The sequence below is a fragment of the Sus scrofa genome, chromosome 15 (assembly GCF_054392235.1).
Source record: "Sus scrofa isolate SSC_HxYL_T2T_F1_AM1 chromosome 15, Sscrofa_HxYL_maternal_Yorkshire_Landrace_v2.0, whole genome shotgun sequence".
Classification (NCBI taxonomy): domain Eukaryota; kingdom Metazoa; phylum Chordata; class Mammalia; order Artiodactyla; family Suidae; genus Sus; species Sus scrofa.
Genome location: NC_139397.1, coordinates 109,908,066 through 109,922,643, shown reverse-complemented (window position 1 = coordinate 109,922,643; position 14,578 = coordinate 109,908,066). Strand labels below are relative to the sequence as shown.

Sequence of the window (14,578 nt, the reverse complement as noted above, 5' to 3'; positions counted from 1 at the left end):
TATGAAATTATACTGTCAGAACAAGATGTCCAAGCTCTTTGAGTTATTCTGTTTCAAATGTACTAAAAAGAGCAACAACAAAAAAACCCCAAATGTATCTTTAAAAGCAAGTGATAATAAACTTACATACTAAATATATCATGACAATGGAACTCCTTACTTAGTCTCAAAAGAATTTTATGAAAAAAATTCCGCAGATAAATACAAATTCCTATAAATAACAAAATTTACCTTTCAAATGGTTTTAAAACTTAAATATATTTGGGATATGAATGGCAGATTTCATCAAACAAAAATTTAAAGTACTATATTTGACCTACAATGCATAGAACCTCATTATAATTTGGACCATGCTGTAGAAATAGCATATTTCTAAGTTTCTTTGGAAAATCAAATTCCTTAAAAAATAATTAAGATGCATTTCAATATTATAGTTATTCAACTCAATTATCAATTCTACTAAGATTAACAGTTCTATTCTAAAGCAATGATACCCTTCATTTGATTTGGCAATGTTTTCCCTACTCTAGATAACAGATCCAACAACAGTTACATAGTTTATCAGTGATACTCTTCCTCAGAAAATAGAACCTGCAAATAGGGTAGCCTTTTTTTGTTAAGTTGTCAAATGGAAAAACAACAAAAAAAATTGGGAGAAAGGTCTTTATTCAAACACTTCTAGTACAACCAACAGAAAAACATCTTCCCCGCCAAAAACCCCACCAATGCTATACTGCATTAAAAAAAAAAAATAAATAAAGTCAAAGTCTTGAGTATTTCTAGCTTCGATTCACAGCAGCCTCAGAATGAATTAAAAGTGTAAAGCCTTTTAATAGTATCTTCATAAAGAACTTTTTTTAAGTTAAAATTCCAACTACTTGTACTTAAAATGCTGGAGTTGCTTTCATTAAAAAAAAAAAAAACAATATTTATCAGCTTAAAATAAATTTATTGTACAATACAAAAAGTAGGCATACTGGAAAATAAAAAGGTACATTAATATACAAAGCAAATAAAAGGAAGCTAAATAACACAAATGTTTTAATCCAAACACTAAGATAAAATGCACAACATTTATGCTAAAAATAAAGTATTCAGAAAGGATTTGCATTTCAAATGAAATGTTAATGATGGAAAAAAAAAGAAACAAGCTAACTTCAAAATGCTTGAATATCAAGAATCAGTAAGGCATAAAACATTAAATCCAACAATACTGGGTACTTTTCAAGAACTTTATTTGAAAAGATATTTAAAATACTGGAAGAAGAATCAAAATAATGTCTTTATGTCTGGCAAAGATTTTCCTTCTTGGTTTTTAAAGTAAAGTTTGGGAGCTTATTCACATCTTTCCTCTTCTTCCATTTATACCTTCCTACAAAAATTTGTGGATGCTCATCCACATGATTCTATAAACAAAGTAGTTCAGATAACCCTACTCCAACAGTAAGTGCGTATTTAAACCTTACCAACATAGTAAGTGGCACAAATTAACATAATTTTGAAATCTATACAAACATGGACACAAAATATTAAATTTTCATTTTATAAAGTAAAACTTCCAAATGAAACAGTAAAAGGTAACAATTAGAGCATGAAGAAAAAAATAAAGCCTTTTTTTTAAACTATCAATTAAGACATAGTTCCCCAAACTGAAAATAGCTCTGTGAAACTAAAACCATAAATGACACTGTCCCAAGGTATAGCACAGGTTATGCTTTCAGACACATCATTCTCCTGTAAATGGCCAAACCAGAAGCATCCAGTTAGGATATGCATCTGTCCATCAGAGGAACTTACAAGCAGCCATAAAATCCTTGGTAATATCCTCTAAAATTTAACATATAATTATTTCAATATATGTTTAATACGTCAGTCCAAAAGGCTTTTGACCAACAACTTTGAGAGGGAGCTTCTTTTTCTTAATATCACAGTTCCCAAACTCAAACTGTCCTATAATCAAGATTTTCTTTACCTATATTTGCATTAGCATCTAAATCATTCAATAAAATATTTTTGCTACACTATAATTACTTTTATAGACCTTATCACATGTATGCCACAACACTAAAAAACTATGAAGTTCTCCTTTTGACCCTATTGTTGCCCCTCCAAAATCTTGAAGCTGTGGGCAACTATGGGGAGAAACAGAGAGGTATATACGGAGGAAGAAAGAAGTGTGAATAGTCCTACAGAATTTTATCATCACTTTGCCAAGCCAGACTTTAAACACTGAATTATTTGAAATTAGTTGTGTAGAACCTATAGTTCTTCTCTTCAAAACAAGTTTTGATTCTCAATATTGCATTTTTATAACCGAACAAAAGAATTCAGATTTAACAGGTACTTTAGCAGTATACTTACTACCTTCACACTGAATTCATTTCCTACTCTAAGAGTTCAAATAGAACAAACTTTATCAGATGTTATAATTTATAATAGATTCATTAGCATTTGTAAATTATGATAATTATTAAAAGCTAAAAACCAACATTCACCATTCATACTTAAATATAACACAGTAAAAGTTATGTGGATATTATGAAAATAAAATTGTTCAGGTAAACATTTCACTTGAAGACACTCACTGTTGCTGTTCCTTCTGAGTAACCATTATAGCTTTTTTAACAATGAAACATGTCATTATCTTACAGCTGAAATTCTTTGGCTGGAATGTTTTAATAACATAAGACAGTCCTATATGTGACAATTCTGACAGAACAAATAAATTGCAAAGTGAAAAAGCAAAGACAGGACTTAAAAGTATCTGATAAAATTTTAAATGAATTCCTTAAAATTTAAAGCTAAAAAAATTAAAGCCAATCTATCACTACAAATGGCATAAAATGTTAAGCTAATTTTATAAACTACTGCTATATTAAATAATTTGGAATTCATTATTCTGCCTTTTTAGTTTTGTATTTAGCATAGAAATACTTTTTACTGTTACTGTAGACATCATCTCAGTTTTAAAACTGGGAAAGAAAAAATGTGATGAAATTTATGAGTTCTAAGTGTGGGTTTCAGAACCAATTATAATTTTCTGTTAATATTTTAAAATAGATTACCTGAATACATATATAGTTAAAATTTTAATTATACCAAGAAAAATTTTAAAGAAATTTTTCCTTTCATTTTTAAAAAATAAAGCAAATTTGCTTTGTCATAAATACTTTTTAAAAGACTGACAAATTCACCTTTTAATCTATTAACTTTACACAAAGGTTAAAAAAAAAAAAAAGCTTTATATGGTTCCAGCACCCAGGTTTGAGAACACAAAAAACTCAAATAAATATAGTATGCAAAAAAGACTAAGATGTTTGAAAGGTTAAATGAAGAACATTCTGAAACTAGAACCCATTTCTTTAGCTTTTCTCTCCCAGACTTTCCATTCTATATACTACAGTTGTAGAGATGTCCTCATTTGACTCAGGTGACACTTTTTTCCATACTGTCTCTTTTAAAGCAAGTTCTTGTTGGAGACTTTCATAGTCCAATGGTCCAAAGGAATGCTAGTTGTTCAAGCAACATACATAATTTATTAGTGCACTTGAGTGAAGAAAGGTCCAAGCTATAAAACGGTATTTTTCAATGAATGTTATTAAAATCTGCTAACATTTTCACCCACTACCATCTGATGTTTTGCTTTATGTTACTCATGTTGACTCCCATGGAAGTTTCTATTCTGTGGGTTTTACATAATTCTCATTTTATTAGAGATTATTTGGTTGGAACTAACAATAGGAAAATTGGTATATGTAAAACATATTTTCTACTTAATAGTGCTTCATACATGTTAGCTTCAAGTCTAATTAGGTAATTTTACTCTAAAACATTGTGCATTTCAGGTGCAAAGGAATTTAAATTCAAAACAAGTGCTCTAGTCCAGTGAACAATGAAAACAAACAAAAAAATCTTGTTCCTGAAATTTAAGTCCTGACTCCTTAAAAAAGGAGTGTATATGTGTAAAAATATGAAGCTAAACACACTGATAACAAATACTACTTTAAAATAACAGTATCAGGAATATTGCATCAAACACCTTTTACAGAAAAATATATTATCTACAGTGACCTTTAAAACTTATTATGAAGCTTTGTAAGGTCCTCACTAATACTACAATCCCTTTCCATTTACACATCCATCCATATCAAGATAAATTTTAGACTATAACTGACAAATATTAAGCATAAAAATTTTCTCTTTACAGCATGTACACTTGCCAATGTGTATTATTTTGACAATCAATTCTAAGAAATATTGCTTAAAATAGCAAAAAAAATAAGGGGAGGAACCCCTGTTCCTAGACTAACCAAATTCAATTTAAATAAAACAACAATATTTAATATCTATGTATTACTGGTCCAGGATGATAATATCAATAATTTATTTACCAGTAAAGATATGAGGCCATTAACAATCAAATTTCATTTAAATCTCATTTTCTCTTTAAAAATCTCTTTTTCTCTTTAAAAAATTACATAATAATCTAAATAAGAATTTTGCTTACCCTTTGATCACCACCTTCTCTTCGAGGATCAAGTTTTTTTGCAAAGTGTCTCAAATTATCATAGTTATGGAAATTACACAGAGAAACAAGATCCTGTAAATAAAAAGAAGTATGAAAAATTGGCTAGTCACTGGCTATTGTTCATATTTTAACAAATTACATTAATATTGTCCAATTTAACTCTATCTCATGCAAAGCACCACTACACATTAATAAAGCAGCATGATGTGTCAAGAAGAGTACTGATGCACCTTCTTCTTGCATCCTCTACCACTGTGTCTCAGCAGTAATGAAACCTGACTAGCATCCATGAGGATGCAGGTTCAATCCCTGGCCTTGCTCAGTAGGTTAAGGATCTGGCACTGCCATGAGCTGTGCTGCATACCACAGATGTGATTCGGATCCCAAGTTACCGTGGCTGTGGCATAGGCCGGATTGTACTCCTAGCTTAGGAACTTCCACATGCCGCAGGTAGGGCCCTAAAAAGCCAAAAAAAAAAAAAAAAAAAAAAAAAAGAAGACTGAAATCAGAATGAGAAGACATGGATACAGATTTTGAAAACACTGCTTACTAACATGTTCCTGGGGCTCAGCTATTCAAATTATTTAACTTTCACTTACTAAAAAATGGGCATTATGATAACAAACCATATGAAAGAATTCTTCTTTCAAATAACTATAAAGCACTATAGAAATATAAAGAAATCTCCCAGTTACAATCTATTTTAAGCTGTAAGAAATTTAATGTCATTCTCCAGTTTTTGTAAAATATGAAAAACTGAAAAATAAATCAGAATTTTAATTGAGAAAGTCTGCAGAAAAATTATGACACTCAGTGCAGACTCTAGGAAGTAAATGTATATAAACCTGGAAGATAAAATATTAGCAAGACTTGGGTAATAACATTAAATACTGAACTAGTTAAGAATAGTAATAATTTTAGGAGTTCCCATCGTGGCACAGTGGTTAACGAATCCGACTAGGAACCATGAGGTTGTGGGTTCGATCCCTGGCCTTGCTTAGTGGGTTAAGGATCCGGCATTGCACTGAGCTGTGGTGTAGGTCACAGATGTGGCTTGGATCCTGCGTTGCTGTGGCTCTGGTGTAGGCCGGCGGCTACAGCTCCGATTCAACCCCTAGCCTGGGAACCTCCATATGCCGTGGAAGCGGCCCAAGAAATGGCAAAAAAAAAAAAAAAAGAGTAGTAATAATTTTAAATTGCAGTGCTTATTTCCTCAAAAAAAAAAAAAAAAGCTTTTAAAGGTAGTTTATGAACAAAGATATTCAACCATGCACATTAAAAATGATACTATAACTGTAACAATCTTATTTATGTTGGGATTTAAATGTCTTCTCCATGTTTAATATTTTTTGCTGAGCTTTTGGAAACTGAAAATTCAATCATGAGAATTAAAATAAAACCATCAAGGAAAAAACCCCATCAAACAAATGTAGTTTTTGTGAAGATTATATGGGAGCTGTCTGATGGAGGAAATTTAAAGCTCCTCTATGAACACTTCCACCACAGCCAGGTAACTGAAAGGCAAAGTGCCAACAATCAATACACTATGGAAAGGAGTATAAAAGTAGAATCACTAGATGGCTCAACTTACATGATCATTATTTTCATTAAGAAAATATGCTTACATGACAGAAGTGAATTCCCTTAACACTGTTGCCCATCTTGTCCAGAGGAGGAGACCAGCACATCATGCCCATGACATTGGGGACAACTAAAAGAATGCCTCCAGCAACTCCAGATTTTGCAGGAAGACCAACCTGAAAATAATTTTTAAAAATGGACATTCATGTTAACATTTAAAATAAGAAAAGTTACGTCCAAGAATAAGAAAATTGGTTTAAAAATTATGGGATTTATTCACACAACAGAATTCGAACACTAAAAATGTTATAGGTAAGTATTTATCAATATGTTTCTAGGAAATGAAAAGACACTCACAAAAACAGTTTGGATATATTTAAATATACAAAAAGTTTTCAGGAGTTCCAGTTGTGGCTCAGTGGGTTATGAAACCAACCAGTATCCATGAGGATGCAGGTATGATCCTTGGCCTCGCTCAGTAGGTTTAGGAACTGGTGTTGCTGTGAGCTGTGGTGTAGGTTGCAGATGTGGCTTGGATCTGGTGTTGCCAGGGCTGTGGTATAGGGTGGCAACTCCAACTCCAATTCAACCTCTAGCCTGAGAACTTCCACATGCTGCAGGTGCAGCCCTAAAAAGCAAAAAAACAAAAACAAAAAACAAGAGAAAGAGAAAAGTTTTGAAACATATACTCTAAGGCATTAAAGCAGATTATATATCTAAATAGATGTAACTGTAGGGCTATGCACATTTTTATTTTATTCTTTTTGACTGTATTTTCTAATTGTTCTGTAATAAATATTGTTTTTAAGTATGAAAAGTTATTTTCAAAAAAACTTGACTAAAAACACTGAAAAATTATATCTTCTGCAAAGATTCTCTATGGTACATTGACAGAGAAATTCTAAAGAACAGAGATAGGATGGTACTAATTCAAATTAATCCTCTTCAAAACACTTAGGTTAACATTATGTAAAACCTGATAATAATTATGATAAAAGACAAAACTAATGTCATCGGGACAGTGTTCATTAATGGCTTACTAACATTCAGACATGAATGCCTCTTGTTAGAAGTAATCTCGCAGAAAAGTAAGCAATACAAAGTAATCACCTGAAGGAGACCTACCCATTTACAGAGAATACAAGGGACAACAGGAGGAATGTAATAAGCAAAATCTAAACTCTGAGAAACTATATGGGCAAAATGATTCAGTTTTTTCAACCAAAAACAACAAGAAAAAAGAGGTCAACGGGGAGACTATAGATTTAAAAAATAATAATAGAGACACAACTAATCGCAATGTATGGCCCTTATTTGTAATCCAAGTCAAAGAAATCATAAATAATTTTTAAGATAATCTGAACATTGACTAAACATTTTGATGCCATAAATGGTTAAAATTCTATTTAGATTGTTATACATAATGATGGTACTGTGGATTTTTTAAGAGTCCTTACCATTGAGAATTACATAATCAACTATGAAAACAGTGGGGTAGGTGTAATATAGGTGAAACAAGATTGGTCTTGTATTGATAATTACTGAAGTTGAATACTGTGTTTAAGTGCATCTATTTTTTGAAGTTTTAAAATTTTCAGAGAAATTTTTATGGCATTACGACTTGACATAAAATGAAATAAAAGTTTATAACATTTTGCAGATGGCAAGTGTACAATGGAGCTTAAAGAAGTACATTTTTTAAGCTTTAACTTTAATATACTTTAAGGCCTTTAAAACACCCATGGTTGTAACCAAAGATGTTAAACATCACTTATGCACTGTTTCTGAACTTAAAGAATTCTTGAGGTATGTAATCACCATAACATTAAACATTAATAACTAAAAGTACCAAAGCTTGTACAATGAAATGCCTTAAAAATAAATAAGTTCTATAAATTAAAATTGAAGTTCATAGACTGCTTTACTCATATTCTGTAACTCTATTCCGTAAAAAATTAACCTTGAAAACAAGCCTCTCTCTCAAAAACTAATGTACAGCAAAGTTCAAACTACATTCTTAAAAGAGCTAGTCCAAACTAGTTTCCTGCCAGAGAAGTTAAGATTAAACAATTACTTACATGGAAAGCAAACTGCCCTGAGAAATCATACATGCCACATGAATGCATCAAACTGAGTGTATTTCGAACTGCTTCAGGGCTCAGTACTCTTTCACCAGTAATTGGGCAGAAGCCACCATTAGCCAGTGTTGCTGCCATCACACTAGCTGATTCACAAGTTACTTCAATGGAGCATAGCTAAAAGAAAGAAAAAACTGAATTCTGAAAATTTAGGCTCATATTTTTAGTATTACAACTGACTCCTAAGATAATTTACTTTATCTGGTATTTCCTACAGAACTGAAATCTTTCTTCCAAAGGGATATTAATACACTTTGATGACCTCACAAAGATTTTAATTTGAACAACATTCTAGCCCATTTAAAGTTTATTCTAATTTGCCCAGTTATTCAGTCTTTTAATGGAAGAACTAAGATAAAAAGCAGCAGCCCCTAAAGCACCAAGTTTTGTTAATTGCCTCATGTGATATTCAAACATGCTTAAAAAATGAATGCTTTCTGAAGGATACACAAATATTTATTTTTAACAACAGGAAAAAAAAAGGAACTATGTTTAAAAAAAAAAAAAAAACTACGTTTTAAAAAAAAAGTTTAAAAAAAAAAATCAAAATTATGGAAACACCACACCAAACCCAAATTTACCCATAAAACTAAAACAATAAACAAATGCTCTATTTTAATTTTCATTAACAGCAACCAAAACTGAGGGGAAAGTGGAAGAGAAAGAGAAGGTAGGAAGGGGGAAAAGGGAGAAAAGACTGCATTCTCAATTTACAATTTTCCTTACTCAAACTTCAAAATCTACTTACTATGTATAAAGGTGATTTAATTATGAAAAGCTTTCTTAAAAAGATTTAAACTCCAATGACCATTTCCTAATTTACAATTAGTGGAAATTTTGTTTGTCGTAAGGTGATATACTTCAAATTTGACAAATTCCAATTTCAGAGTACTATCCTGGTACACTGATAGATGTTCAATTAGATGTAGCCTTTCTCCAAAAGAGCCAAGTAAGGTTTCTATGGCTACCTCTTGATTTGTGCCCTAAAGTATATAAATTCACAGTAGATCATTATTAGCACCTAAGTAATAGCCAAAGTTAAATATATATATCAAAGGAAAAGAAACTTTATATGGAAGAAACACATATGAACTAGGGAAAAATAAGGGCAAAATAAGGGATAAAAAGTAAACATGATGCTATATTCATATTTATGTAACACTCTATAGTTTCAAAGCAATTTCACACATCTCACATAATCATCAATGTAATGCAGAAAGTTAGGTCAAGCATATGCTACAGACAGTGAAACCAAGTCACATGGCTAAAAAGGGGCCAAGTCATACTTTGATTTTATATTGGTAGACTGGATTCCCAATTCACAGTTCTTCAACCGGGCAGCTGCCAAACTGTGACCTGGACTTCCATCAAATCAACTTTATTATCAATTTCTTTATATATTCTTTAAGATAACTAAAAGTTTAAAATGAAAGAAACTTCAAAAATAAGGACAGGAAAATGTAAGGTAAATTGGAAATGAACAATTATTGTTACTATGAGCTTTACATTACAGACTCGGAGGCACCAAATGGTATTAAATCTATAAGAATGAATTGAATCAAAAATATGCAGGGAGGAGAGGGATGTCTCGGAAGGCCACCTTAAATTGAGCTCTATACCACAGTAGATTATGTAAGTGACCCCCTCTCCAACGAATATGGAGAGCTCCTCTGAGAAAATCCACTATGTGACACTATAGAAATGAACTAAACAAACAGAAATAGCCACTTTAGAAGGCTGAATATGAACTGATAAAGAAATAACTCCTTCAAACACAATTTATTTATTTGCTTTTTAGGGCCATGTCTGTGGCATATGGACGTTCCCAGGCTAGGGGTCGAATTGGAGCTATAGCTGCCGGCCTACACCACAGCAATGCCACATCTGAGCCATGTCTGCAACTTACACCACAGCTCAGGCAATGCCAGATCCTTAACCCAATGAGCGGGGCCGGAATCAAACCCGAATCCTCATGGATACTAGCTGGGTTCATTTCTGCTGAGTCACAACAAGAACTCCCAAATGCAATTTAAAAACTAAGAAAGCAGGGCTCAGTTTGCAATAAAGAAAAACCAATTGTTGGAGCTCTACATTATTCTTCACACTTCTTAAATATAATGTTTTCATTTTAAAAAATTGTCCTATTATATTCTGAGACATGACTTTTTGGGAGATATAGACAAGAGATTGCCTTATATGAGGATAATTTTTCAAAAGTCAATGGGAAATGTGTTTTCTTTCAGCCCAGAGCCAAGATTTCAGAGACATCGATATTTTGCAAAATGTGACACACCCATTTATATACATAATGCATACAGCTGAAGTAAATTACCTGGAAATAGAAGTCTAATATACCAACCATGTCTGTGCCTTCTGGAAAACACTGAAAAAATGGAAAGGGAATTAAAAATACAGGCACATGGGGGAGGACATAGGTAAAAGATACATGGAGATTGAGTTAAAATGTACAAAAACATTTCATTTTAATTGAGAACGAAATAGGACACAACCTATAAAAGTATGCAGACATGAAATAATGAATAAGGCAAAATAACATCACATATAGATTTCTAGATACTAGTTTAACCGACAATGATAAACTAATTCATAATTAATCAACCAAGTTATTCTATCAGCCACTTAAAATTTGAAAATCAAGTGTAATCAACAATAGTTAAGCATTATATTTTTGAACATGGGCCAATCCTTAAGGAAAAATTGCATTAATATTACCAGTAAAATATTTAAGACTACCAAATACAAATCAATTGAATATTAACACTCAGACTTTAACTCAAGAGTGTTCTGGAAAAACTTCTGCACCTCAGTTGTATGCTGCTGCTTAAAAGCTATTGTTGAGTTCTTAGTATACATCTTCTAGTATTTTATTAAATAAAAGAATAATTTGAAATAAAAACAAAAATTGAAAATACCTTTTTTTCTTTTAAGTAATATCCTATTGCAAAATTTCGATCTCCACTTTCTCTTTCAGACTGAAACCTAGAAGAAAAAAAAACTGCTCTATTTACTTTCTGCAAAAGCATGATTGTTCTGTAGGTTAATATGTATAGCAAAGTGCAGTCTAAAGAACACTGACCTAAGAGTCAAGGCTGCTGGGTTCCAATCCCAGTTCTGTCAACAGGTTAGCTATGTGGCCTTAGGCAAGTCATTTAAGGAACAATTCTTTCTGCCTTAATTTTCTCAACTGTAAAAGAACTGAAATGAACTAGGCCCTTTCTAGTATTCATATTTTGTGAATAAAGAAGCTAATTTTTAAATTATCAAATATTTTACTATTAAAATATACTATTAGGAGCTCCTGCCATGGCTCAAGCTCAGCAGAAATCAATCTGACTAGTATCCATGAGGATGCAGGTTCAATACCTGGCCTTGCTCAGTGGGTTAGTGGGTTAAGGATCCGGCATTGCCATGAGCTGTGGTAGAGGCTGCAGCTCCGATTCAACCCTAGCCCAGAAACTTCCATATGCTGTAGGTATGGCTGAGAAAAATAATAAAAAGATAAAAAACACGTAACAAATGTGATGCATGAATGTTGATTTGTTCCTTAAAAAAAAGAAAAGACCATAAAAGGCATTTACAGGAGAGTTGAGTAAATGAGTCAATTTACATATTGACTAATATCATTATATTTTAAAATTAATGTTCTTAGTAAGTATGTGGCTGATACAGTTATAAAGGAGAATGCTCTTATTCTTTTTTTGTTGTTGTTCTTTCAGGGCCACAACTGTAGCATATGGATGTTCCCAGGCTAGGGGTCAAATAGGAGTTATAGCTGTTGGCCTCTGCCACAGCAACACCAGATCAGGGCTGTGTCTGCAAACTACACCACAACTTACGGCAACACTGGACCCTTAACCCACTGAGTGAAGCCTGGGATCTAACCCACATCCTTGATACTTGTTAGGTTTGTTTTTGCTGAGCCACAACAGGAATTCCTCTTATTCTTAAGATACATATATGCTGAGTTATTTATGGGTGAAGTTTCAAGAGGCCTACAATTTTTTTTTTGCTTTTTAGGGCCATACCTGCAGCATACGGAAGTTCCCAGGCTAGGGGTCAAATCGGAGCTATACATACTGGTGACGCCACAGCCACAGCAAAACAGGATCTGAGCTGCATCTGCGATCTACACACAGGCTTACAGCAATGCCAGATCCCTAACCCACTGAGAGAGAGGTCAGGGATGGAACCCGCATCCTCAGGGATCCTAATTGGGTTCGTTAATCACTGAGACACAAAGGGAACTCCCAGGGCCTACAACTTAATTTCAAACAGTTCTGGAAAAAACCCCACACATTTGCATATATGTACATGTATGTATGTGTAAAGACACACATATTTTAAACTATCCATCTAAAAAAGAGACAGGTTGAAAAAAAGCAAATGAGACAAAATATTAATCAGAAAATATAAGTGAAAGATATTCAGATTTTCATCCTCTATTCTTTCAACTTTTCTGTGGACTTGCAAATCTCAAAATAAAAAGTTGGGGTAAAAATTAAGTTAGCCAACCACAGAGAGATAACAAGAGGCAAAACAGGTATTATAGACAAAAAGAAAATTGAACAGGTGCCAGTCACTTAAGGTAAACTTGTGGTCCCTTCTAATTCTATGATTTCCCATAAGAAGCTCATTAAAATTTGTTAAAACATTTTAAGTGTTCTCCCTCAGGTAATTTGAAATCATACATTTCTCTCAGTTGACCAAATTCTAAATAATTATTTATTCCCTGAAGTATATATACACTGAGTCATAAAACAGTACTTAAAATTTTATAATCTAGATTTTAAAAATTAATTTCAAGAGATCTGACTTCTTATAAAAACCTAATCACAAATTAGACTCACGTTGCATTACTGAATCCAACATATTCATTACCAGCCATCTTATTCAAAAACTGCATTACCTATAAACCAAAATTACAAAGTATTAGTAATCAAAAAACAAATATAAAGAATGTAGCATGAAAGATGAATTCTCTATCATACTTACATAGTCAAATTTTTCAGCATTATTCACTCCTTGCTGCAAAGAAATGAGACATAAATATGTTAATATAAGCCCCATCCCAGTTAAGCTTTAAGTGAATAAAATATCCAAATTTCAAACTGCTACCATTATAATTAACATACTGTGCATTAGTACTTTTAAATCTAGGAAATACTTCTAAGGTAAAATAAGATTTTACACGTTCTTACATTGACACCCATGTGCTGAGAATGGATCTGTATTACAAAGGGAACGCTTTATTTTAAGTATAACTTTTCCCAACCCAAAGTTAGAGAAATTTTAAATACAAGTTCCTCAAATCCCCTTATCTTTCATAACACCACATAATCTGCTACAATGTATATTAATCATTTAATTTCCCATTTAAAAAAAAACTTAAAATAAAGTTTTACCCTTAGCAAAGAATTAAGTATACATAAATTATGGTTTTCAATTAAGAACGATCTACTTATTATATTTTTAAAATAACCTTAAACCAGTATTAGAGTTAGAAAATGAGTTATATTGCAAAACTAACTATTCTTTTACAATTCTAGTATATGTCAACATTCTGGATACATTTTATTCATGTAGAGAAAGCTCTACCTTTAATATCTCATTTGTTATAGCAATACTTGAAACTAAAAAACATAGCTACATTTGTATTTAGTGTTATGCCAATTCAGAGTACCGAAGATGTATTGTTTCATCACTTCTAGTTCTGACATGTTAGCTACTGCAAATGTCAATAGGAAAAACCTATGTAATGTAGATCAGTTCAAGTAGCCAAATGGTTTCATTTTACCTCGGCGAAGTTTACAAAGCAGTAAGGTGTAGATCTGAAATCAAACGTATTAATTGGTGATATGCACCCAAAAGAAACAATACATCTCTAATTTTTAAAACAGCTTTAAAATAATTTGACAACTAAAGTTTAAAAAAAAATTCAACTTTATCCTCAAAAAACCTAAAACATTACACTTTAAACTTGCATTGGGGGGAGGGGGAAAACCTATACCAAAGCATCATTCAATTCAATAAAGCCAGGTTCACTCTCCACTTTATAAGTGGATTAGGATGCAGCTGATAATCTGTGAAACTTTACAAATTAACTTGCTTATAAAGGAATATGTGATTACACATACAGTCAGTAGCTGGAAAGAGTACCACACTATTTCATCAAAATTAGGCATTAACGAAGCTTAAATGAGATAAGGACAATTCAGCTACAGCCGTACTATAAATGCTATATACCTATTTTCTCTAAAGCATCCTTTGATGTATTTTAAGTTTTCTTTCCTTATAATACACCCGAAATCAA

The 14,578-nt window shown here is 32.2% G+C and overlaps 1 protein-coding gene across 10 annotated transcripts in view; it reads right to left on the bottom strand.

Annotated features, from left to right (window-relative positions):
* Positions 1 to 14,578, bottom strand: part of GLS (glutaminase) — an 84,870-nt gene that overhangs the window by 31,742 nt on the left and 38,550 nt on the right. For 2 of the 10 annotated variants that reach the window (XR_014829395.1, XR_014829396.1), the window contains exons 8-15: positions 14,063 to 14,096; positions 13,261 to 13,293; positions 13,116 to 13,174; positions 11,181 to 11,247; positions 10,580 to 10,630; positions 8,188 to 8,364; positions 6,154 to 6,285; positions 4,508 to 4,600 (exon numbers count right to left, since the gene is read on the bottom strand). Coding sequence is in view for 5 of the 10 variants with exons in the window: in XM_021076051.2 (XP_020931710.2) it covers positions 3,363 to 3,509; positions 4,508 to 4,600; positions 6,154 to 6,285; positions 8,188 to 8,364; positions 10,580 to 10,630; positions 11,181 to 11,247; positions 13,116 to 13,174; positions 13,261 to 13,293 (759 nt within the window). In the remaining 5 variants the exon portion in view is untranslated. Of the gene's footprint in view, positions 1 to 928; positions 3,569 to 4,507; positions 4,601 to 6,153; positions 6,286 to 8,187; positions 8,365 to 10,579; positions 10,631 to 11,180; positions 11,248 to 13,115; positions 13,175 to 13,260; positions 13,294 to 13,734; positions 14,097 to 14,578 lie in introns of those variants that run through there. The other 8 variants (XM_021076049.2, XM_021076050.2, XR_014829398.1 and 5 more) reach the window with 7 other exon arrangements.